Source organism: Micropterus salmoides, unplaced genomic scaffold, assembly GCF_014851395.1.
Source record: "Micropterus salmoides isolate LMB-PRFRI ecotype aquatic unplaced genomic scaffold, ASM1485139v1 Ms_hic_scaffold_2676, whole genome shotgun sequence".
Classification (NCBI taxonomy): Eukaryota; Metazoa; Chordata; class Actinopteri; order Centrarchiformes; family Centrarchidae; genus Micropterus; species Micropterus salmoides.
In genome coordinates, this window is record NW_024041902.1 from 1 (window position 1) to 25,000 (window position 25,000).

The 25,000-nt window shown below is 40.1% G+C and overlaps 4 protein-coding genes across 7 annotated transcripts; 3 read left to right on the top strand and 1 right to left on the bottom strand.

The window, feature by feature from the left end:
* Positions 1-39: 39 nt before the first annotated feature.
* LOC119919334 (kinesin-like protein KIF1B) lies at positions 40-3,586 on the top strand (the record flags this gene model as incomplete). The annotated part of the gene is given in 1 exon segment (XM_038739744.1): positions 40-3,586. A coding segment is annotated over 1 exon segment (45 nt), but the record flags the coding sequence as incomplete, so codon positions are not given.
* Positions 3,587-5,227: 1,641 nt separating this feature from the next.
* pgd (phosphogluconate dehydrogenase) lies at positions 5,228-11,480 on the top strand. The gene is made up of 13 exons (XM_038739743.1): positions 5,228-5,381; positions 5,827-5,902; positions 6,005-6,184; positions 6,285-6,350; positions 6,440-6,558; positions 6,771-6,840; positions 6,955-7,089; positions 7,208-7,397; positions 8,495-8,625; positions 8,876-9,009; positions 9,672-9,771; positions 10,420-10,542; positions 10,892-11,480. The coding sequence occupies exons 1-13, from the start codon at positions 5,374-5,376 to the stop codon at positions 11,009-11,011; spliced, it is 1,452 nt and encodes a 483-aa protein (XP_038595671.1). The 5' UTR covers positions 5,228-5,373; the 3' UTR covers positions 11,012-11,480.
* Positions 11,481-16,771: 5,291 nt separating this feature from the next.
* On the bottom strand, positions 16,772-21,685 carry tardbpa (TAR DNA binding protein a). Of its 4 annotated transcripts, none has more exons than XR_005447675.1 (7): positions 20,905-21,682; positions 19,862-20,025; positions 19,599-19,739; positions 19,278-19,448; positions 19,065-19,185; positions 18,131-18,277; positions 16,772-17,364 (listed from the first exon to the last, which is right to left on the bottom strand). XR_005447675.1 is itself a non-coding variant. In XM_038739746.1 (6 exons), the coding sequence occupies exons 1-6, from the start codon at positions 21,143-21,145 to the stop codon at positions 18,183-18,185; spliced, it is 933 nt and encodes a 310-aa protein (XP_038595674.1). In that variant the 5' UTR covers positions 21,146-21,683; the 3' UTR covers positions 17,435-18,182. The 4 variants fall into 4 exon arrangements, 2 of the variants coding, with proteins under 2 accessions (XP_038595674.1, XP_038595673.1); XR_005447676.1 differs by having other exon boundaries at positions 19,101-19,185; positions 20,905-21,681; XM_038739746.1 differs by lacking the exon at positions 16,772-17,364 and having other exon boundaries at positions 17,435-18,277; positions 20,905-21,683.
* A 1,362-nt stretch (positions 21,686-23,047) lies between these two features.
* LOC119919336 lies at positions 23,048-25,000 on the top strand (the record flags this gene model as incomplete). Its single annotated transcript, XM_038739747.1, is given in 9 exon segments — positions 23,048-23,230; positions 23,324-23,406; positions 23,488-23,589; positions 23,680-23,804; positions 23,915-24,058; positions 24,173-24,211; positions 24,303-24,440; positions 24,514-24,598; positions 24,868-25,000. Coding segments are annotated over 9 exon segments (887 nt in total), but the record flags the coding sequence as incomplete, so codon positions are not given.

Sequence of the window (25,000 nt, forward strand, 5' to 3'; positions counted from 1 at the left end):
ACATTCTCATGTCATCAAAACGTGAAATCCTGTTCCCACAGATCTAAGCTGGCAAGGAGGCGCAGCGGTCTAATGAAGAACTGAGTGAGTTGACCGGGCACGCAGGAAACCACGGCTTCCACTCTTTCTGGAAAGCCTTTGAACATAACGAGTGTTAACACTTATTAATCATTGTGATTCTTGACGGTTTTCTCTTGTAAGTAGACTTGTGGCTTAAGTCTCCTTTCATGCGACTAAAAGTTTCAGTTCCAGAGAAATTTGCCTCCCCTCTCTCCCTCCAACAACCCTCTGCCAACTTAGCTTTCCTCCTCTCTATTTCTCCTCCTATCCTCCTCCTCCTCAGCTTTTTGTGTTTTTGTTTTTATGACAATGTTTGGGTCTGATTTTGTTCCGCTTTGTTGTCATTCCCCGTCTCCCTAACTAGTAGCATGTTGTAATGGTCTACGTGTGTGTGCACGATTCTTCAGAAACTGTTCTTTCTGGCCACTAATTTTCAGTTTGCCAATCATCTGTAAAAAAAAAAAAAAAAAAAAAAAAAAAAAAGTCTCTATCAGTGTTATTTGTCTCTCGTGAAGAGTTTTATTTTATTATTAGGTTGTTCTTTTTTTTTTTTTTCTTTTTTCTTTTTTTTTATATGCCTGCATGATAACCGCAGCAGTCCTCAGGAGAAGAGCAGGTTTGCTTACTCAAAAAAAATAAATAAATAAAATTCTAACAAATCAGATAACCTTGAAACCATGAAGGGAAAATATACAAATATCTCCAAGTGACGTATCAGTTTACATTCTGCTGCAGAAAGCAAGGCTACTTCAAGATATATTGCTGCTAATGAATTCATAGGTTTTCCTTCTCACCATGAGGTCGGGCCGCTGCCTCTTGTTCCCCCTCTAGTCACCTAAACGGCCTTTAGAAACAAAAATGTTAAGTCTGAAAAATTAGTTCCAAATCAGCGAGACACGAGGGCAGCACTGGATTTCCACTGTCATCTGTGTGATATTTAGATCCTACTCCTCAGTCCGTGTACATACACCAACTCCCACCCTGATAGAGAGCCCGTCAGTCAGTCCATGAGTGATTACTTAAAATCATGCATTTGTGTCAACATCAAAAATACATGCTAACTGAAGAAACATGCAAAAATATGTGAAGATTTTATCTCAGCAGTGAAAACATGACAATGGATTGTTCCTGTAGTACTAGATATTTGTCCCTGTCCTTTTGCTATTTCATCTCAAGAAGAAAAAAAAACAGGGTATCGAGGAGAGGAGGAGGAGGAGGAGGAGGAGGAAGATGGACAGTATGATTTGTACATACAGTCTGTCCTGGGATCAGTGTGGTAGTTAACTCTCATTTAAGACATTCCTCTCAGCTATTAGCAGTTTCTTCTTACGCCAACGTGTCGAGCTTCAGACCTCAAGAGAGCCTCGACATTTGCTGATGTTTTGTTAAATCACGCGATAATGAAGACAAAACAGAACATGGTGAAACGGGAGTAAGAGGAAGTAAGAAAGAGAATGAAGTTGCAATGCTCTAGCCTTGACACAAGTAGTTAATTGATAAATCTGCTAGTTCACAGCCTGCAGGACAGATGATGTCTACCCCATGACTCCCCTCACTGTCACGATGGTGTCAGGTAAAAGAAATCTCTAAAGTGAAGTACTTCCTGTTCCGCAGCACCACAGGTTACCATGTGTTCCTTTTCTGTTTGCGTTCTTGAATTGAAACCTCTTAACTCATCTAACTCTCATTGGGTTGACATTGTTTTTTATTTTAAATTATTAACATTGTTGATTGTTTTTTTCTATTATGCTTTTAATCATTCCATAGTGAAGTTTTATATGAAATATAACAGAGGGCATTTATTTCTTAAGTTCTAACCAATGATATTGGTGTTTAACCTTATTTTGCACATGAACACATATCTATGGCAAGACGAGGGCAGATCACGCGTGTTAAGACCAAGGTTACTTCTAGTATCAGGAACACTCACAAGAGCACATATCAAGGCTACACTGGATAGCTGTTTCTCGAAAGGTTTACTAGAAAGAAAGAAAGAAGTGATATTAAAGGGACGACATATACTCAAAAGATTTTATTTCTGATATTGTTTATGAAAATATTTGCTCTGTACATCGCACCACAGCTGCTATATTTGGCTCCTTGGTAAGTTATGACATTTTTTGGCGTCTCTGTCTCTACAAATGGTACAAATGTGATAAATACAGATGGGCGTTAAAAACTCTGGCCAACCAACCAGTAGTAAGCCTAGTGTATCATGTAAAAGGGACATCAGGATTAAATGTATTGAAACAGAGGTCGCCATCGCCTGTGACAAAAAAATAATTGGTGGTATGTCTTTTTCTTTCTATTGTTTGCTGATGGAAAGACAGAAAACATTTGCCTCAGAAGTCAGAATAATTAATTAAATTACAGAGCGTCGCTGCCCTCAGGTCAGCCAACCTGCTGGTCAGAGAAACAAAAACCTGATGGAATTGTTTCTGAGAAAATGTTTTGTCTGTCGAGGAACCAAGACATGTTAAAAAATTATAATGATAAACCATCTGTGCGCACTGATCAAGGTTGGAAGTGCAGTGTACCTCACAATGTGTGTGAGATGCATATCGATACAAATACCTGTCAGAGCAAACATTTTCACTCCAGTGACTAATTTGCAGAGGTTTATTATTTTGGATTGTGTATTTATTGTTTGCAATGTACATATTAGTTTGCAGCTCTTTGCACATATCAATAAAAATAAAGGTTCAACTAACTGATCAAATAAAGTCTGTGCGGTTTAGTTGTTCTACTCAGAATGAACCAAATGATGGCATGGCAGCCTCTTTCAGCCTGAACTGGGAGAGCGTTGAATGTACTATGAAGGTGTGTGTTTATCCATCGTTAAAAACAAAGAGAACTAAAATGTAACCCACTGTTTTTTTTTTTCCTTTTCCATGGGAGGTGAGTTACATTAGTGTTTCCTCTTTATGAGAAGGTGGTTTGAGTGGAATTCTGCTTTTGAATTGAAGAATATTTACTCATTACTCATGCTTAGCCAGCCACTTGAATTATGACAAAACAAGGGTGGTTTTGAACTCATTTTATTTTTTCTAATATCAGGGAATATAACACAGAGTAGCTAGTGACATCTAAAATGACAGTATACTATTGTTGTGCTGGTGTCTTTCTTCACCTCAACACTGTTTTTTTGTTTTTTTTCCGTTGATGCCTTTCAAACAAAAACTAGCCATTATATTTTCCATCTTTCCCTCTGACAATTAATATCAGTTAACTGCGTTCCCTTTGGATTTGCTCACCAAAAGAAAAGACAAACCATGACATTAACGCTGTACATTATTTGTCAGACTGGTTTCATTTTCATACTTATTTTGTAAATATCTGTGTTGTATGGAGCTTGAATTAAAATGTAAATATGTTTACTGTATTTGTAATAATTATAATCCATTCGCTGTATAGCATAGATGTGTCATGCAGATATCCTAATTCTGTGTATGGTAATATTGCACAATTGAACTGTTTAGTGAATGAGGCAACAATAAAAAGTGCAAACTGTGCATTAGCAAAACAAGTGCTGCCTGTTTGTATATCCTTTGTGCACAGTTTGACTTCCATCTTCACTTTTTTACATGTTACAAATTCATGATATTTGTGTGTCACAGAAGATAAGATTTACTGGTTAAGTCAAACTTAACACAAGAAGTCATAATTCAGAGATGGTCATAATTTTGACTTCTTCTCTGAACATTTTCATAGCACGGGAAGAAATTTGATTCAAATGGTACTGGATTAATTGCACCTCCTCCCTGCCTCTCATGCATGTAAAGACAGTCTGACAAGAAAGGGGTTTAGTGCAGTAATGTTCCTATGATCTGCCAAATATGTCCAGTAATTAGAAGAACAAATTAGGCACGGTGTAATAGCTGTGTGAACTCCCATTCTGCGTATAAAAAAAAAAAAGACGTACTCTCAGTATAAGTGGACGACCACTACTGGGGAGGATAAATTACACTTTATTACACATAATACCTTTTTTATCAGGAGGAAATAAGCACAACTAATTGTGTATTAATTTGCATTATATAGCCATGGTTGGATTAGCCTGCTGCTATGTCCTGATTAACTTCAGGTTTCTCCCACTCTTGGCACGTGGTAACTGGAACAAACGTAAATGAATTGAGGAGTATTGCAACATTTCAGCTCAAAATTAAAATAATCAAGGTGGAAGATTTGGAAACGAGGACCTCTCTCCAACACAGGGCCTCCAAATTCAGGTAAATAATTACTTTAGTACTGTAAATTTCAGTGTTGGAAGAAAAACTCAGATCCTTTTGTATAACTGAAAGTCCCAATACAACATTTTTAAAATTCTCCACAAGTAAAGGTCATTGATTTAAAATCCTACTATGTCTATTCAGCAGTCAGTGGAGAAGTCTCAGCTAACACTAGTACTACTGTACATGTAAAATGTTTGGGGGTAGGTGGTCAGATGGGCTTGAAGCTGCTAGGCAACAAATCCCATCAAAAAAGAAGGAAAAAAAAGAAGAAATACTACTAGTACAAGTACAATACAATGCAAGTACTAAAAGCAAACTGTTTTTAAAGCAGCAAAAGTAAAAGCACTTGTTGACACTTGACTGATATATTTGATTTCTGACATCATTATATATGACATTATAAAATTGATACTGATGTTTCACAGTTTAAGTAACAAATGGAGGGTTGTGAAATTATTCATGTGAGAGCAGCAGACAAAAAGCGACTGGTTTTATCTTTAGCTATACCTTGTACCTTTTACGCTTTACTTATGTTTTAATGTAAAATTCTACCTTAATCTGACAAGTAACTAATTTAGTGAGTTTAGGCTAGTAAATGTCTGTCTGAAATGTAGTGAAGTAGAATTTACAAGTAGCAGCAAATGGAAATACTAAAGTAAAGTGCAAGCACCTGACAATTGTACTTAAGTACAGTACTTGCCAATGAACTTATAAATGTAACGTTAATTTCCACCACTGCTAAATGTATTCAGTATGTAATATGTAGAATAAACGCCCTCCGTTCACTTGTGGGTGTGCGTTCACGTGAAATGACTGACTGCCGGTGAAGCCAATAGGAGAACGGATACCCTCTGCTTAGGATCCTGGACCAATCAGAATTCGAAAAAGACATCGCTTCAGTTTGCTGCACGTAATCTGATTGGATGGATACGTGGCTTCTGCTCGCCGTCGTCATGTTGAAAAGGGAATAAGGAAGTGAAAAACGAGTAAGGAAGAAACCTGAAGTGAAGTGGACTGGTGTGTGAGCCCGGCTGTCATTTGGACTCCTGTTTCTTCACGGTTACTCTACCCGCTGAGCACTATGGCTAAGTAAGTTCCCAAATGACTTTGTACTTACTTAGATATTCGGTGAAGTTGAAAGGTCGCGGCTGTTAAATGAGTGTAGACTTTGTAGTCGTTTTTATCTGATTTGCTGAGGGGTCATTTTTCTCATTTAGTTTAGTGGATGGAGCTGTTAGCCTGTTAGCTAACCCGCTTTAGTGTTTAGTAGAAATGTATGTGACATTTAGCGGCATATATAGTAGCTGCTGTGGACCCTGGTTAATGACTGGTAGGTTAGAAATCACAAGTTTGTGACTTTTAAACCATGTTTTCATTTCCTTTTAGTAAAATATAAAACATGGGCTCAAGACACATTATAGAAATATATAATTAGCACACAGTTATTATTAACAGTTTTATTATCAAGTCCTTGTTGTTGTCCAGCCTGTGACCAGATGCCCATTAGTAAATGTGATTATGACTCTCCTCACAGAGCAGACATTGCACTGATTGGTTTGGCTGTCATGGGCCAAAACCTCATCATGAACATGAATGATCATGGCTTTGTGGTAAGATGATAGCTTCTGTGTTGATTTCCACATCTCCTGGCAGTAAAACTAGTTACACTGGCCTTCTTTTATTTCACTTAATCTATTTCACCTGTCCGACAGGTCTGCGCTTACAACCGCACTGTGTCCAAGGTGCACGACTTCCTGCAGAATGAGGCCAAGGGCTCCAATGTGATTGGAGCAGAGTCTCTGGAGGACATGGTGACCAAGCTGAAGAAGCCCAGGAGGATCATCCTGTTGGTCAAGGCTGGACAGGCTGTGGATGACTTCATTGACAAACTGGTTGGTAGTTTGTGCTGATCTGTGTTTAAAGTCCTTTGTGGGAAAATAGAGTCCTAACTAGTTAAATCAATTGGTTTGTGCTGCATTTGTTCTTCTTCAGGTTCCTCTTCTTGAGAAGGGAGATATCATCATCGACGGCGGCAACTCTGAATACAGAGACACGACAGTAAGTCGTAGAGGATCACTGTTTAGCGTTAAATCTTTATTTCTGTTTGAGGGATATTCTCATAGTACTTATGCGTTTCTGTCGTACAGCGGCGGTGCCAGACCCTGAAAGAGAAGGGCTTGCTGTTTGTCGGCAGTGGAGTCAGTGGTGGAGAGGAAGGGGCACGTTATGGACCATCACTCATGCCGGGAGGACATAAAGAGGCCTGGTGAGTTATTACAAACTTGGTGTTGCACTTGCACTTTTAGCTAGATGTTGGATGTGGGGCAGACATGCTAAAACAAAAAGTTACTTAAGAGAAAGTTTGACACATGTGGCACTTAAGACTTTTAAAACTGTGAATATCTCTGTTTTGTGAAGATTGGCTCATCCTGTACCATTAAGTCAATTTGAACTAATTTTTTTTTCCTTTTTATTAAGGCCACATATAAAAGACATCTTCCAGAGCATTGCTGCCAAGGTTGGAACAGGAGAACCTTGTTGTGACTGGGTGAGTGGCGTTTTTTTTATATTTTTTTTATTTAAATAATGTAGCACTGATAGGTTGAAGCAGTTGTTGTTGTCCGGTCATCTCACAACAACGTGACTGCCTTTGCTTCTGCAGGTTGGAGATGAGGGCGCAGGTCATTTTGTTAAAATGGTCCACAATGGCATTGAGTATGGCGACATGCAGCTGATTTGTGAAGCCTATCACCTGATGAAGGATGTTCTGGGTATGGACCACGATGAAATGGCACAGGTATGATGTCATTTTCAGTATTATCATGCCAGATCTGTATAATGAAAGGGGGGGGGGGGCGGCAGTGTGACTGACTGTGTCTGACTGTGTTTCATCGCACTGTGGTTGAACCACTCAGGCTTTTGACAACTGGAACAAGACAGAGTTGGACTCCTTCCTGATCGAGATCACGGCCAGCATTTTTAAATACAGGGACTCTGATGGTACACATCTGCTGCCCAAGATCCGCGACAGCGCTGGACAGAAAGGCACGGGGAAGTGGACGGCCATTTCGGCCTTGGAGTACGGCACTCCTGTCACTTTGATCGGTAAGAGGAAGAAAGGTGGTTCTAGACAAGGAAGTATCCGGTTTCCTTCTCTCCTTTTCCAGTGCTGGCTGTTTTCGCTAAACAGTGTTGGTCATGATGACATGGCAAAGGCATTATGTCACACCTATTAGGATTTCAACACAACTTCAACAAATTAAAGGGTAGTAGGGCCCAATGAGCAGAGTTGTTTGCTAATGTTTAGCTTTCCCAGTTAGCTGACACGCAGCGTGGCCAGTGAGCTTCTTCTAAGGAACGCGATCAATATGTGGCTGCCACTAAGTAGATTGAAGGCTTTTCATGTGGCCTGCTCATCTCAAGTGACATAAGGGGGATTTGTGGTACTGTATGGTGCTCTGACTGGATAACAGTCTTGTTGGGGGGGGGGGGGGAGAGAGAGAGAGAGAGAGAGCGCAGAGTGGGTACTCTTCTAGACAGACACCTATTTATTTTTTGTTTGTTTAAGAATGAATTAAAGGGACATGCATGATAAACCTAAAGTAAAAGAACAAGCAGAAACATGCGTGTCGCAAAATCCCTACTCAGTCCTGTTGATCCTCTTGTGAGAGAGGAAAAATCGAGGCAGTACAAAAAGCTTCATTGTGTCTGTGTGGCGCAGGCTGACAGGCCGGTAATGTTTGCATGGGTGCATTTCTGCCACCAACAGGGATAACATTCCTCACCAGGATAGTTCACTCACTGGACACAGTCAGTGAGTGAACTCAGTCCCTCTCTGTCTGCCTGTCTCTCTGCCTGCAGTTTTTCGCAAGTCATGCTTACTCAACTCTTAAGTTGATACAATGGCAAGATCATTTTTAACGTGCCAACTGGCAATCCCTTGTTTGTTTGTTTTTCTTGCTTTCTTTTTTTTTTCTAAAGTAGTAGAGGCAAGGTCTGCTTTGACAGTAGTCATATTACTACTGCTGAGTCATGCAGGTCATTGCCTTTGTGTTGGCATAGTGTTTCTGTGGCATGGTGCTGGCTAGAATAACCAGTGTAATCATTCATTGTGAGTCACGAAATGACGGTTTATGGTGTTTGGAGAGCTCTGTTGTTTTTGTGTGACGTGTGCAGAGAGCTAACCTTTTTGTCCCTCTCAGGGGAGGCTGTCTTTGCCAGATGCCTGTCCTCTCTGAAGGATGAGAGAGTGGAGGCCAGCCGCAGCCTTTCAGGGCCTCAGGGGGTGAAATTCAGTGGTGACAAGGCTGCCTTCCTGGAGGACATTAGAAAGGTAGAACACACAGTATAGTACACACTTATTTGCCAGTTTACTAGGTACACCTAGCTAAAACTCATGCACACTAATACATCTTGAAGTAAATCCCACCCTCAAAGGTTAATTTTTGTTGAAACATTGATGCTCCCAGTTTACAGTTACGATTTTTCAAGCACACTGCCAACCAACAAGTTTCAGCTGCTTATATATACATTTCAAATGTTGTTACTATATCAGGATAAATCGATAAAAATATCTTTTCCAGGCCCTTTACGCCTCCAAGATCATTTCCTACGCCCAGGGCTTCATGCTGCTGCGGCAGTCAGCCAAAGAGTTCAGCTGGTCCCTGAACTACGGCGGGATTGCTCTGATGTGGAGAGGAGGCTGCATCATCCGCAGGTACATTTAACCTCCTGTGTCCTCATAACACAGGTTTGCCTCACTGCCGCTTTCTTGTGCAACGTTTATGTCAACAGGCATCTTTCACATTGATGGCGAAAACTGTGGTAAGGCAGTGTAAGAGACAACTTCTTGAGAAAACAAGAAGATTCAAATGGAGAAGTCCTTTTTTGTAGGTGTTGGTGTAATTCACTTTGTAAGGTTTTATAAAGTTTAGGATTTTTAATTGTAGATCAGGGTAAAGAGGGATGCGTCTTAATGTAGAGCCATAAAGGAAGTTGTTAACTCTGTTTTGTCACTGCCCTGTGTGTAATGCTGGAGGGAGAAATGTAGATGAAAGAAAGTATGACCCTTCCAGTAAAATCAGACTGAGAGACAAATGAGGAAACTATGGTTGTGACACTGGTTTGCTTTGTGTAATCTGGCAAAGACATTGCATAAACCTAAATCAAACATAACACTCGGTATGAGTTGCAGTGTGTAGCCACCACTCAACCTGTGCATTGTGAGAAGGGCGTTCTGCTTGCTTGAATTGAAACTTAGTTATGTAAATTATTTTTTAATTAATTTTTTCAGTTATCTAATGAAACCACTATGAGCAAAATCTTTCCTTTTCTTTGTTACCACTGTTGCCTAACACGGCCCTTTCCTCTCCCCGCCAGTGTCTTCCTGGGTAAAATCAAAGAAGCGTTTGACAGGGACGCAGAGCTGCAGAACTTGCTGCTGGACAATTTCTTCAGTAATGCTGTGCAGGACTGTCAGGTATGAGGAAGGAGAAGTGGCCACACTGAAAGACACACACACAAAAAAGTTATTTCCTCTTCCCTCTATGAAGAAAGGAGTGAACAGTACCAATTCCCGGTCTACTATTGAGATGCTGTTTTGTCTGTCTTCAAACTGAAGGTGTTTCCTTGTACATTGTATTGTTAAAAGACACGGTGGATTTATTCTTTGCTTATGCGTCATCCAAATTGTCTTCTGGGACTACTCAAGAGTTGTTAAAGTCTTCTATTAACTGGCCTACCTGAACCCAACGAAATAATTCGTCCAAAACAGAGAGAAAACACCAACACTGGTGGCACGATTAATTAACAAGCAGCCGTGCCAAAAGCAGCAAGATGTGATTTTTCTGTGCACTTCACAATTCAAGCTTTCCATCTTCTCCGCAAAAAGCTCATAGTGCGCTCAGGTCCACCTGGTACATAGTTTCCTGAGACCCATGGCAGGCAAACTCTCCCTGACTTGATTGGACTGAAATATAATTTGGACCTGGCTCAAATTGGGTTTTGGTTACCAGGGATTGACTGGCCTCGTGAAGACCTCTTGTTCTTGGCATCACATGTTGACACCAAATTACATTCGTTCCGCGAACCAAAAACTTTTGTTAACATGTTCAATCTCTTTGTTTAGGAGTCATGGCGCCGAACAGTCAGCACTGGAGTCCAGCATGGCATCCCTATGCCCTGTTTCACCACAGCTCTGTCCTTCTATGATGGCTACAGACATGAAATGCTGCCAGCCAACCTCCTCCAGGTAAGATAGTTGATGCTGCAGAGCCCACTGTGAGTGTGGAGGCATATTGGCCTATAACGATCATGATCATCAAGACCCCAACTGCATATGGTGTGTTTGTTACTAATTTACTCATCTGTCTTTGGACTCTCGAACTTCATCAGTATTTAAATATAGCACTGAAACTTTTATTAATTTCACACAAATACCACTGGTTTTAAATGTGAGGACTGCTGCTTCCCCCTTGTTTCAATCATTGTAGATTGAATATCTGTTTGTAGTAGTTAACTGTAGTTAATAGTAGCATTCCTATTTGAAAGTGATATTTGAGTGTCAGAGGTTGTTGATGATTTTTCTTTTTGTTTTTTAGGCCCAGAGGGACTACTTTGGAGCCCACACATATGAACTGCTGTCAAACCCCGGTCATTTCATCCACACCAACTGGACGGGCCACGGTGGAAATGTCTCCTCTTCATCCTACAATGCTTAAGGACCATCTTCACATCACTCAAAAACACAAACGAGAGAGAGAGGGAGAGGGAGAGAGAGGGAGAGAGAGGGAGAGAGAGGGAGAGAGAGGGAGAGAGAGACACAAGTGAAATTTTACACATTCCAACTTTAAAACGATGCCTGACTATTTAGAGCCTCCTGCCCCAACAGTCACCTTTAATTCAATTTTTTACTCCCCTCAAAGACTTGTTGCAGTTTTATTTATCAATAAGGAATATTGTAGATTAAGTGTATTGTAAACTCTACACCCAGTGTTTTGGTGTATCTGAACTTCATCACAGTCACAATAGGGGGAACAAGAAAGTCTATTTGGTTGCTATTGATATTATGCTGGCCATCAAACTGATGTTCACCAGTCATGTTGGGCCCAGGGTTCACGTTGTTAACGCTGGATTAATGTGAAGCGTTGAACTGTATTGGACTAAATAAAGACTTAAATCCCTTTATAATTAGCTTGTGTGGTCCTTAACTGGGTGATGTAAACCGGATTGAGATGTTTGTGTGTAGCACTAAATTAAGCAACAAGTGATAGTAACCTGTCTAGAAGACGGACATGTTGAGCCACTGGCCTATTTAGATGGCATTAATACATGTCTGAAGTGTGGATATATAAACAATGAATATATGATAATCATTACACAAGCTAGAAAGTGCACAACCCTACTGAGACAGCACAATCCAATAAATTGGTTACTTCAGTGACTGAAATATCTTCATGTTTAATAATAATAAAACTATACTTATATAGTGATTTTCTAACTACTCAAAGATGCTTACAGGGAGAAATAGAAAAATGTAGTTGGTTAAAAAAGGGAGGGGAGAGAAGGGGAATGCAAGTTTGAAAAGGTGGGTTTGAGGGCCTGTCTGAATGATGGCCGGGTGTTTAAATTTGCAGAGCCAAGCAATGTGTAGCTTTGTGATCTATACAACTAACAAAGAGAACCCTAAACACAACCTTGCTGGTAATGGGCCCTTTAGTGAAATGTATACTAGACCATTTGATGTCTTGTCCTTTTACTGACTTCCAGCAGGTGGCGCTAAGATACTAACGCATTGTTTAGCTGGGTAGATTTATTTTGTCACAAAACAACAGGTTATGAGTGAAACTGAGTTTTACAGTTTTTCTCAATTGCTTAAACACTATTATCAGGCTTTTGAACAAAAATTTCAGAACCATAACTCCATTTTTCAAATTGAGCCCACCCATTTTCCTAAACTCTACACACAAATCCCTTCATTTCTCATTGCCTGCACCATGTGGTCATTCAGAAACCACTGACATTCAGTACTCAAGTCAGCACAGCTTGGGCTCAATTAGTACACAGCTACCCAGGTGGAAACAGTCAAAATTCAGTTTTGGAACAATGGATGCAGAGAAATGTGAAGGAAGAGGTAGAGGATACCAGATAGGAGAAGGAGGAGGAGGAGTTGAAGGAGGAGATGGGATAGGAGGAAGATGAGGAGGCAGAGGAGTAGATTAGAGTAGGAGGGAGGTGGAGAACGAGAATCTCTGGCCTGTCCCAGACCAAAGGCAGGACGCTGGGGCAGAATAATTTGTTGTTTGGTGTGTTGTGTTGTACAGCACACTAAGGAAAAAAAATTTGCAAATGTTTACATTTGTTATTTCTTTTGTGTTCATCATGTGAAAAGATTTTTGAGGGGGAGAATCACAAGCAACATAAGTAATAACCAGTTTTTGTAGTATTGATTTGATATTATCTCACCAGTGTGTAAGACTGTTGTAGTGTGTGTGTTTTTGAGGGCTTGTGTGTCATGTCAGAGGGCAAAGTTTAGTTTTTCAGCAAGATTGAATGGTTTTGAGTGGAGAGCTTCATTTTGATCTGAAAATAGGATGTTTGGAGAATTAGGTAAGAAGTTGTGGATTTGTGTTTAGAGTTTTGAGAAAAAGAGGTATAATTTCAAGAAATGTGTTTAAGCAATCGAGAAAATCTATTTTGCCAGAGACATTCTGATTCAACTCTAGTAAGTTCTGAGGCTGCAGTATTGTATTGAATTATATTGTAAGACAAAGACGGCCTCAAAATTACCATATAATTAGAGACAGTCTCAACAAAAACTGAACGCTAAAAATAAAGACAGGTAAATTGTACAGGCGTTGCTTTGTCCTCATCTATACTGAGTGTAGACCTGTCTCAATACACAATAACTATATTAAATGGGAAATAGTTCCTCTCATCTATCTACACATGATGGTCTCACAGAGGCATAACATGCCCAAAAAATACGAGGCCAAAAAGGTGGTCTAGATGACATCTGCTTGATCAAAAAAAATGTAACACAAACTATTCCCTAGGAAGACAAAAGAAACTGTAATACTAAAATTCAGGTAAACTGTGGCTGGTATCAGAAAACATCCTCACATTGATGAAGATCAGTTTGGCATAGAAAGATCAGGTTCTAGTGGAGCGTGTTTTAAGAAACAAAATAAAAATGTAATAAAAACTTGAATCTCTTTTATTACTATACTTACTGTTGTGTTCCCTAAAGCCTTGTCTAGGGATTCTCAGCTGTACTGTCACCTGCTGAAATAAACATGCTACCAGCGCTGCTTCCACCCCCGCAGCAGTGAGGGAGGTTGTATCTGACAGTAGTGTGTCACAGCTGCTATTACACCTGCTGTTCAACAGTAAACAAAGCCTCACCTCTGTGCACCTGTGCTGGGATAGCTTTAGTGATTGCCAGGTGTAACACTTCTATCTTCTATTCAACCGTCCTGGGACCCTTCAAAGGCTTCCCCCGTTTGACTCTGCATGTCAGAGCTTTGATCCTAAAGGGGAACACAGCAGAGCAAACAATATAAACACTGTCATTCCTATGCTTACCTACATACACTTCAAATACCATGAACAGGCTGCTCCATTATCAGAGTGAGCCTCAACCCTGCTGGCCCTCAGGGAGGCCCTCTACCAAGTGATTGCTACTCTGTTATTTGGATTCGTCCCACTGGTTAATGAAAAAGAAACGTCCAGTGTTCCTATCTCTTTTCTCTAATCTTTAATTAATCCAAGGGACAGAACATTCTCTACAATTAGAGGCCTTGTATTCTTAATGAGGCCTGATGCCAAATGGAGGTTGCATTTAGAGCACAAGAGGCTATTAGAGCTCAGCGAAGCCAGCGCAGGTGGAAGATGAGGCCGCTGAGTCATCTGCAGACTACGCAGGCAGCAAGGCCACACCAGACAGTAAGATGATGCGTAATGAAGATGCAGTAGGACGACTGGACGACAGATGCAAATGGATTTCATTAAAATCAAACGCCATCTACATCCTGGATTTCTGATGCGCACGTCATCATTCAACCAAAATGACCATGGAGTGAATATCAAGAACAACAAAGTTTTATTGTAGTTGTTTAACATGTTGGGCCTTTGTTGCATGACAGAAACACACTTACAGTAGGTGAATTGACCATTAAACTTGTTCTCTTTACACCTCTGCTTAAAGAATAAATTTGGCAACATTCTATATATTTCTTAAGGTCAACAAATCCAAAAAACCAAAACCAACAATTATGCCCAAGCCCTTCGGCTCCTATTGGAGGATCATCAATATATACTCTTTATTTTTTTTAGCAGCTGGGCACTATAAAGTCAAATTAACTCAAATAGAGGTAAACACTGCATTTGTTGAGGACTATGTTCAGCCCCGGCTTTGATGCCTAGTGATTATTTTTGGATTGTAGTAAATCAGAATCAAACTAAATATGATGTTGCCTTTTGTGACACAGACTCAGGTTCACTTTTCAGAATATTATATGTGAAATATATGTATTACATGAATATAACATGTACAAATTTAAACATTCTACTTTACATGCAGCTTTAAACAGAGGATTCTATCCAGACTGTGTGTTTCCCAAAGGAGGGTAAATATGGACAGCGCTGGTGGCTGTATTCAGACTTAATTAAGCTTCTCTGCCTGCAGCAGCATCCTTACTTGCAGATTTTAAAGAGTTGAAACACATGTTGAACCTGAGTTTGTCTTTCATTAGAAACTGCAGAAGGAGCAGAGGAAGTTGCAGCCACAGGTGTCATTTACACTGGGGACGCTGGGCACATGTCCCCATCACTTTTTGAAATCATTTGTTAAAAATGTTCTGAAAAATAGCTTGCAACAAAAAATGTTAAATAACAAATGTAAGTGCCAGGAGAAAGTTTTTTTTGGCACATTAAGAAAACATGCAATGTGATGTAAATATACAAAAAACAGATCTGCATTGTCCAAAACAATTACTTAAGTTAAAAAATTTACTGATTATTCCATTATATTAAATTATTTTAAATTAATTATAATTTTTTCTGAATTGTAACCTGCCACCTGAATTTTGTGTTCCTCTTTATATAAATAAAGACATTTCCACCATAAATTGGTGCAGAAAATGTCTCTAGAATGCAGGAAATTAAGTGTTTAGTGCTCAAAATCATTTTCTTTTCTCTATTTTCATCAACGAATATTTCTATTAATTATTAATAGTATTAAAAAAATCTTCTAGTCTTGTTCTCATGACCCCAATATTCTGGATTGTCAGGTCTCCTATGCTAAGTGTTTTGTCACAACTCTAATCTGAGCCCTTAAATGTCCCCACCACTTTTCAACATAAAGTGACGCCCCTGGTTGCAGCAGATGCTTTCAGGAACGATTCAGCTACAGTTTGGATTCATTGATGCAGGGAAGTACCTTAGTGAGAAGTTGGCAGAGATGACCCTAAGTAAACATCTGCTCTCAGGACATACCACCCTGCAAGAACTTCTTCTGGAAGAACTTGTCAACCTGCTCACAGTGGGAGAAAGCACATCAGTTCACAACAGCTTCAATTAAACTACAGCTATAAGGTGTGCCCTGTGACAGTCGGTGTGGTGATGCAGGAAATTAATGAGCCTTGTTTGACATTTCAGTGCCATTACAGAGATTTGATTATTTTAGAGACCTGTGCTATCTTTTCTGTGATCTTCAATTAGGTAAAACTGATCAAGACTTGATCGATGTCTCTTACACAACACAAATTTAAAATTCAGGTAACTAGGTTTTTGTTGTCTTTCTAGATTTTTAATTTCTGCCTATTAAGCATTTAATTTGGTGAAACAGAAAATAATGTAAAAGGTCTTATGATCTGAACTTTTCAAAGTTCAGATCATTTTATACCAATATTTTCCATTACTGATACTTTGAGAAAAAAACCTCCTCTTTCCATAACACTTGATGCAACTGATGTCACATTTTACACCCATTCCCTAAATTACTATTGTGTTTTTTCACAATATCTGCACTTGATGACATCCAGCAGGAATGTATTATAGCTTTGCATGTATACAACGTTCTACAAGATACTTCAGTCTTGACTGGGCATCTAAAGGGCCTTTCTACAGGAAGACGTGTTTTACTTGAAATTGGTTTTAGGGGCTACTAAATGCAAACAAATCTCCAGGAGCACATAAACTGTTCTGAATATAATTCAATAATTAAAAGGAGACTTGGGACTCACACAAGCTATAAGAAAAAGGCACATCAGCGCCATCAACAGGCAGAACATTAAAAGTACACCTTCCAAGCAGCCAGCATCAACACTTCAAAGTGCAGGACCCGTTTTTTAGCAAATTTTACACCAAGGGCTAAATCTGAGCTTCCGAATTACATCTGATAAACCGCTTGAGGTGGGGGTCCAGTAAGAAAAATACTTATATTAATCTACACTTTATCTACATTGAGAGACGACAGGTGATTAAAAACTCAAAACCTTTATTTTACACCGCAATACTAAAATATTTCCAATACAGAAAGTGTGAATTCCTGCTGGCATGTTCAATCAGTTGTTAAAGTCCCTTTGAAAACTCAGCTCATACATTCCAACCACTTTACAATCAAGGTAAACAAAACAACAAGAACACATCCTGCCTTACTGAACACATTGAAAAGAAGCCTACCTGTCAACACTTCCACAAGTTATCACTGACTGTTATTGAGGACAAAGAATGAACCAATTACGGACATACATGTTTCAGATTTAAGGCAGGCTTTGTGTTTCACAAGTTCGGAAAAAGAGTATAAGTATAATCACTGCCAAACTGCAGATGTGACTTTGGTCCTATTTGTGACATTTGCAGGTATACACATATACCTCAGCCCAATTGAGTATGGTCCGCTCTAAATTTCATTTAGGGATGGTCCGCGGTTTCTTGCTAGTGAGGTGAAGATCCTTTTCAGGATAAAGGCAGTCGTGCAGCAATTCCATTGTTGGTTTGTGCCGGCCCACCCAACAATGTCTTCAGCTTCTCCATAACTGACTCCAACCTGGGCTGTCCATGTCCGAGGTCCCTATACATGTGAATTAAAGTGTTGGCAGTTCAATTAATGTAAAGTCAAAAATAAGTCACTGTCAAGAGTGTATCATACCTAGTCAAATTCAGTTTTATTTCAGACTTCCCTTTGATTCACAAAACATAGAAAATGCATTCGAAACCACTTCAAACACAAACTTTCAATGGGAACTTGACAAACATTCACCACATAAACCTCTGAGCTCACTTGCAAACTTCAACATACTTTCAGTGTTTTCCCCCACACAGACTTCACCAGTCACATTTTCACACACAGAGGGTGGTAACAAGGAGAAAATAAAGCACACAACCAGACAGAGCATTCACATCAAATCATACAGCAAGAGAAAGCTACGAAAAGATACAAATACTCATAGCACTTGACATTTCATTGTTATTAAAGAATTAAGGGTGATAGAAAACGATGAGAGAAAGCCGAGACCCTAGGGATCTCGAGATGCAATAAATGTCCTTGTGATGGCCATTAGGAACACACTCGTACTTGCTTCTTCCTCTCACACTCGCACAAAGCCACAGGTTCTTCTCAACTCTCGCAGGCATTTGGCTCTTTAAAAAAAAAAAAAAAAAAAAGAAAATGTGCACAAGCAGTCCTTCTCACACTTGCTTTCTTTCATTTTTCTCTTCCGTTCGCTCACTCGCACTCGGTCCAACACCAATCCCACTCATTGATCTCGAAATGCGACAAGAGCAGACAAGATTTTTATATCCATAAAAAGGGGAGAGGAAAAAAAGACAACACCCACCGTCTAACACAGTATATGCAGAGTGAAGCTGTGTTCTTTGATGACAAAGCATTTACACATGGGAGGAGGGGAATTGATACTGAGATCTGTCGAACATTGCTGCCAATGAGGCGCTTCCTCCCGGGAAATTGGGAAAGAGTTGGTGAACTGCAGAAGAGATTTTCATGAAGGCGTTTCCAAAAGATGTCAAACAAAAAACAAACAAAAAGATGCAATCAACTGCATACAGATGTATAAAGATGTATAATTATATCAAGCCCATTTTTACAAGGGGCTGTGGGGGCTCTCGAGATACTCGTGCATGTTTATAAATATTTATCTTGCATGCATCATCTCTGCATAACTTTCTTAAAAACAAACAAAAAAAATTGTGGCAGTCTCCACTAAAACTAAATTTTTCACCCACTCAATGCATGACTACATAATCAGTCACACACAAGTATACATTTTCTCTTTAACAAAATAAAAGGCAGTGTATTTTAAATAATAGGAACATAAGATATAAGCAGTTCCCAGCTGTATTATGTATACTTACCAGATTAGCCTAATAGCAACAGAAAAGGTCAACTTGAAGCTATCTACATTCCCCAACTAGAAGACTTTGACTCCATAGAGTTGCCAAAGCCAGAAGTGCCGAAGCCACTGCTGGAGGCGGTGTTAGTGCCTGCAGGCCAACCGAGGCTAGCTGAGCTGGGACTGCTGTAACTGGTGCTTGCAGAGCTATAGGTCTGGTCTCGGGTTGTAGTGGCTGTGCCTGCTGTTGTAGTCAGACCTTGCTGGTTAGCCAGCATGCCCATCATTCCCCAACTGCTCTGCAGCGCTGCCTGGGCAGCAGCCACCATTGCTGGGTTAAGACCGAGAGCCCCAAAGTTAACCCCACCGCTACTGCTGCCTAGCCCACCGCGATTACTGCCATAGCCCTGACTGAACCCACCAGCCCCAAACCGCCCTCGATCCATCATTTGCCTACTATTATTGTGTTTGGGCTCGGCATTGGAGATGTGCACACTGATGCCCTTGATGATCAAGTCCTCTCCACACAGGGCTTGGGCGACCTAAGAAAGAAGTGAGGAGAAGATTATCACTACAGTCATTATTATGCTATCAACTAACAATCATACTTGCTGCCATTTACAGCGAATCTCACCTGGTCATCTGCAAACGTGACAAATGCAAATGCCCGGAAAGGTTTGGGGATGAAGACATCAGTGACTTCGCCATACTGCATGAAGTACTGCCTCAGTTCATCAGTTGTCATGTCCTCTGTACAGCGGCCAACAAAGATTTTACGGCTCCGCATGGGCTCATCAGGACACGCCTGAGAGGACAAAAGAGGCTCAGCAATAAATTAAGCAATCCACATGATGAAAAATGTCTAACAGAAGACATCCAGATGACCACCAATATTGTTCATATCAACTAATCCTTGACCCAAAAGGTTTTTGACTATACTATACGCCCAAACTACCTTTGAGTTGGGAAGTTTGCAGTCACACCATCGTCCATCAATCATGTGTCTCTGAGCAATCACTTTCGTTTGTGTCTCATATTCAGTGAACCGGACAAACCCAAACCCTTTTGAGTTACCAGTCTTTGCATCTCTCTTGACCTAGAATGAATAAAGAGGAAATGCCAGCTTTATTACCAATTTTAACTAAACCAGAAACATAACAAGATATCCTTATTACACTCTAAGCCTAACAAAGAAACATTCAGGCGAGACATCACTACCTGCACCATGATGACCTCCCCAAAGGTAGTGAAATAATCTTTCAGGTCTTGCTCTGTTGTTTTCCACGGCAGCCCGAGGACAATGAGATCTGATGTCTTCTGAAAGCCCCTTTTTACTTTCACAGCTGAGGCGGCGTCTATTTCTTCCATCTTCCTTTTGTTATCTGTGAAGTATAAATTTATATCAGGTCACATATGGAGCCAATCACATGCAAATACAAATCTCCATTAACCGAGGAGAAGGGTCAAACATTGACCCCCTGACCCATGCACATTAATATGCTGCGATAACAGCAACCACTCTTCTGTGAAGGATATCCACAAGACTTTGGAACCTGTATTAAGGGCAGGCATTTGTTCCCATTCAGCCACAAGTGCATTAGCAAAGTCAGGCACTGATGCTGAGCAATAAGGCCTTGCTCAATCCAGTTCATCCTAAAGTTGTTTGAGGGTTGAGGTGAGGATGCTGTGCAGGCCAGTTGAGATCTTCCACACCTGCTAAAAATGTCTTTATGCAGACGGTAATTGTCATATCAAAACAGTAAAGGGCCTTACCTGTTGCCACAAAAGATGGAAGAACGGAAAGGTCTACAAAGTTATTGCGTGATGGAGCATTAGCATTTCTCTGTTGCCAATTTATTAAGTACTTCTAGCTCAAATAAATACAGACTAACACAACAAGCACTGATGCTGATCCTACTATATGGTTATTTGTTGTTCATTGGATTGCACCATATTGAGGTGTTCCCAATATTTTGACCATGTTATTTATAACAATGACGACAGGCTTAATATTAGAAACACTTCTGTGTTAGGCAAAGCAACTCATCAGCAACAGAATGGCAACAAGTTGAATCAAAACCTCAGTTTCAACAAAAACCTAACATTATAACCTTCCTAAACGTTAGGAGTTAATACAGATATTGTTATTGTAGCTACGAGTTCTTAATAAACTGGCAACTAAGTGTTTGTGGACAGGGTTTACCTCTTGCGTTTGGTGAAAACGTAAAAGCAAAAATCATCTACACGAACATCTGCCTCACCTTTAGGGTAATTGACGACGTAGACCAAGTTTCCCCAGTCGTTCTCAGGTGCATGCAGGACACCCTCCACAAGCCGGACTCCCCTCATGCACTGGGACTCCGGGTTCCTGTACCGCAGCCCGCACGCCCCTGGAAACTGCGCTGCTACCGAGGACAGCAAAATAGTACCATCGTCCTCTGAGGGGATCTCCATGGGCTCTTCGTTTTCATCCTCAGCCACACGAATATACAACTCTGACATGGTCTCTGAATAGCTTGAGCGCTGGTCTGAGTGAAATCAGCGGATGAAGCTCAAGTTACCAGTAAATAACAGAATGATGCACGCGAGTTAGCAGTGTCGACTCCGGCTGAAGTTTATTTCTGTTCCTATGTGACGCAACTAAAATGCAAGAGCAGTCAAACGCAGACAGACAAACTGTGTGAAACGCTAACACTCACTCCACAGCTCTGTAACATTTAATACCTTTGGGGCCTTCAATACTCTGTATGTTCCCCTCTGCTGATAACACGCGTAAACGAGTTAGCCAGCTAGCTAACAAGCTAGCAAACCTCAGACGGCTTGAAAAATGAATGACCATCCAGATTCGCGCTGTGCTTACTGTCAACAAATACACGCGTCCTCCTTTTATATACGAGCGTGTAGCCGAAACTTGTACGTAAATAAAAACATCGACACGTTATATTTCTCGGTGAAACCTAAGTACAAAATCGTCAGACAACAGTGAATATTTGCAGCACTACACGGCTAACGGCTCCAACCTCAAGCTAGCTAACAAAATGGCTGCGCTGCGCGTCATGTTGCGATGACATCATGTAGTTGGGAGGGCACACTTTTAAAATTTGTAGGGATGCCAGAAGTTAAAATTAAAACATTTAGTAATATTTTCACTTCAGACTACCCATTCTCGGTTAATTTTTGTATTAGCTTGTCTTAAACATGATGTGGTTAACTTCATTCATCTTGTTGTGTTACATAACTTGTAATGGGCAACGATTAAAGCTCAGGATTTACCCTTTGAAGTGTAATCATAACGATTCACCTTGAAAGCCCAAACAACGTTATGCGCTGTGAAATTCTATTGAGTGCCAGTCAACCATGTGTTATGTGAAAAGTCGTTTCACACCGCTGTAGGCTATATATCTATCTTTTTAACTTATTGGTTTACTTTTTCAGATATTTTCATGAGAATATGATTATGATGAAATATGATTATGCTATGTCGAACTGGGCTAAAATGATCTTTGTTATAATGTATCTGAAGGTGAGAATGCAAACAACTGACCCACCAGTTGTAGAGCCATTACAAACTTATTCTGTGCAGCCAAATATCGTTCTAACCCACAACAATGTTTATTTTTGTGAATATTAACAGTGACCTGATCAACTCCTATCCACATTAACTTTCTAGTTTTGTATCATCCCTTAACCCAAAATTTTAGTGGCAATCCCAAAGTTTCCAAAAAAATACCAAACATGTCAGGATGAACTGGACATGTGGAAGAAATCTAGAATATTTGTATTTGATGGAATGATTCAGTAATTAAAAAAAAACATTAGTGACCATCTGGTCTGAAAATTTCTCTATTTTAAATGAACAGATTGGAACAAGGTGACACCGCAAATATGTGATACTGTAGCATAGGATTATTCTAAAGCTAAAGGGTTAATTCATGATCACATTTACATTTACATTTACTCATTTGACTCTTTTATCCAAAGCGACTTACATTTGAGAAACATCATACAGGCATCAACAAAGCATCAAATACAGCGCAAGATCTACAAATGACAATACATACTAGTATGAGCAGCAATAAATACTAGTAAGAGCTCACAGTACATATCGCAACAATGGGGTAAATATCTAGGGAAAGAAGTAAGAGTTAACAAAAATTGCTCTGATGGCCTGTGGTAGCTCGTTCCACCATCGTGGTGGTCACAGATGAGAACAGCTGGGACTGGGATCGCTTTGTGTGAAGGGATGGCAGAGCCAGGTGGCGTTCGTTGGAGGAGCGTAGTGGCCGAGAAGGAACGTAAACTTGTATTATGGAGTTTAGGTAGAAAATCACTATCACAATCTTTAATGACAAAAACCTTGACAAATTAGAAGGTCTACAAGTAGCCTACTTTTAAACCTTTTGGAGACAGTGATCATTCTTTGTGACTTGTCATTAATATGTCAAAGCAAACACACCTGTTTCCTCCCCTCCCCAGTGACATTACTCCATTAGACTACAAATAGGCTATCGTCAGACTGCCCACAGAAGTTTTTGTCATTGGAAGTGGCATGGATCAGATAAGATTTGGCATCCTACTTAGAACTATGTGAGTAGCATAATGTTGTTTAAAAGGAAGTTCAATTATTAACCATGTTCAAAGTATAAGCTCAATTCTAACTTCTTCTTTTTTTTTTTGCAGTGTTTTACAATGTTTTATCATAAGGAATGTGTTTTCCATTCAGAAAAGAGAATGGATTGATACCCCAACAACAAAATTAACAGGTGAGCCTTTATACAGCAATGACTTACAGTTGTTTCTAGTGCTGTCACAGGATATGTGAGAAAATGCATTTGCATTTTCAGAAGGAGATGCGGCATGTTTTTCTGAATACATGGAGATGTGGATCCACAGGGCAAGGATTGAAGGGCTGGGAGTCTGGATGTCTGGGGCCTTACAGATTCAAGGTAATTATTTCTTAAACAAAAGAAAAAAAAAACCATTGAAATTAAATATGAAGATATGAGTATCATGAATGAGATTTTGCTTTCCACAAGCCGACCTTGCATCTCTGGATTACCTAAACCTCCAGTTGTCTGCCTGTGGATTCTCACTGCACAAAGACCCTGACGAGAACTTTATTTTTAGAGTCCGTTACACTGGATGTTATGTCCAACAACAGGTATGTCACACTTTTAAGAAATATCTAATCCACGCACAGAAACTGTGACATTTGACCTTTGCAGCTGAGCTTGATGGTGACTCTGCTCTGATTGTATGGTGATTGTTCAGCACGGCTACAATATCCTGACACTGAATTTGGTGAAGAGGATAAATCGATTTGGAGGCAGACCTCATAGTTTTGTGATGAAGTGTCCCGTGGTTTCTGTGCTGCCCAGCAGAGAGCAAATCCAGTGTGATTCAGAATATATTCAGGTAACTGCTGACTGGAGTTATCGTATGTAGGTCAACGTTACACTACTTTAATTTTCTACATATTTACCAGGTGTTTTGCTTGCTTAGTCTGATAAGATTTGTATGTGGTTGTAGGTGACCAGACAAGTTCCCTATGACAACTGGGATAAGGAAGTAGGTAACTGAAATCAATACTATCATGAATTCAGCTAGCGGGGATCTGTCTGACTGTTTTTGTGTTTGCATATTCGGTTACGCATTACAGCTGCACTGGTCACTGTCTCTGAGCGACCACCTCATTGTAGCTCTGGAGGATGCCAGCCTGATCCAGATGAACATTGACACGAGTGGACGAGACATTACAGTTCAAGGCAGGAGGAGGGAGGTCATGAGCTCTTTCAAAGTAAGAAACCTCAAACAGCATACTGCCGTCTAGTGACCACTGGCAATATTACAGCAATTTCACTTTATTTCAGGTCATGGAAAATGAAGGGGAATTCTTGGCTTTGAAGCTGGTCAGTGGTCAGTATGCCTACAGTATGGAAGCTACGTGCCCAAAAGGTGGGTCGCAAGTGGAGAATCATTACTGGAAGTTAGTTTCCTTTGCCATACCACAAGCTTTAACTTTTGTAAAAATACACCATTACAAATAGAAACAAGAAAACATAAAGTTTGGAGTAAAAAGTACAATAATCCATGAAATGTAGTGAAGTGAATGTATATAGTGGAGTCTATAGTACCTCAAAACTGTCTAGTAGTTGAGTAAATGTACTTGGTTACTTTCCACCTCTAATGCCAGTAACACATTTTATTGCTGATGTAAATTTCAGTGACCACAGCCACAGCAGAGGAGACCGTGCTGCACATTTTCAAACGACACATGGGTTTGACCAAGCGAGGCAGCTATGACAACGAAGCACTGACAGTCAGTAATGTGTCGGTGAACCAGACAGATTATTTCAC

Excerpts from the sequence above, each read along its gene's own strand:
- pgd (XM_038739743.1), top strand. Across the intron at positions 6,185-6,284 it reads ATGACTTCATTGACAAACTG|GTTCCTCTTCTTGAGAAGGG; the intron begins GTTGGTAGTTTG and ends GTTCTTCTTCAG. Across the intron at positions 6,559-6,770 it reads GGAGGACATAAAGAGGCCTG|GCCACATATAAAAGACATCT; the intron begins GTGAGTTATTAC and ends CTTTTTATTAAG.
- tardbpa (XM_038739745.1), bottom strand. The coding sequence starts at position 21,145 with ATGTCAGAGTTGTATATTCGTGTGGCTGAGGATGAAAACGAAGAGCCC. Across the intron at positions 19,740-19,861 it reads GGGAGGTCATCATGGTGCAG|GTCAAGAGAGATGCAAAGAC; the intron begins GTAGTGATGTCT and ends TATTCATTCTAG. Across the intron at positions 19,449-19,598 it reads GCAAACTTCCCAACTCAAAG|GCGTGTCCTGATGAGCCCAT; the intron begins GTAGTTTGGGCG and ends TTGTCCTCTCAG.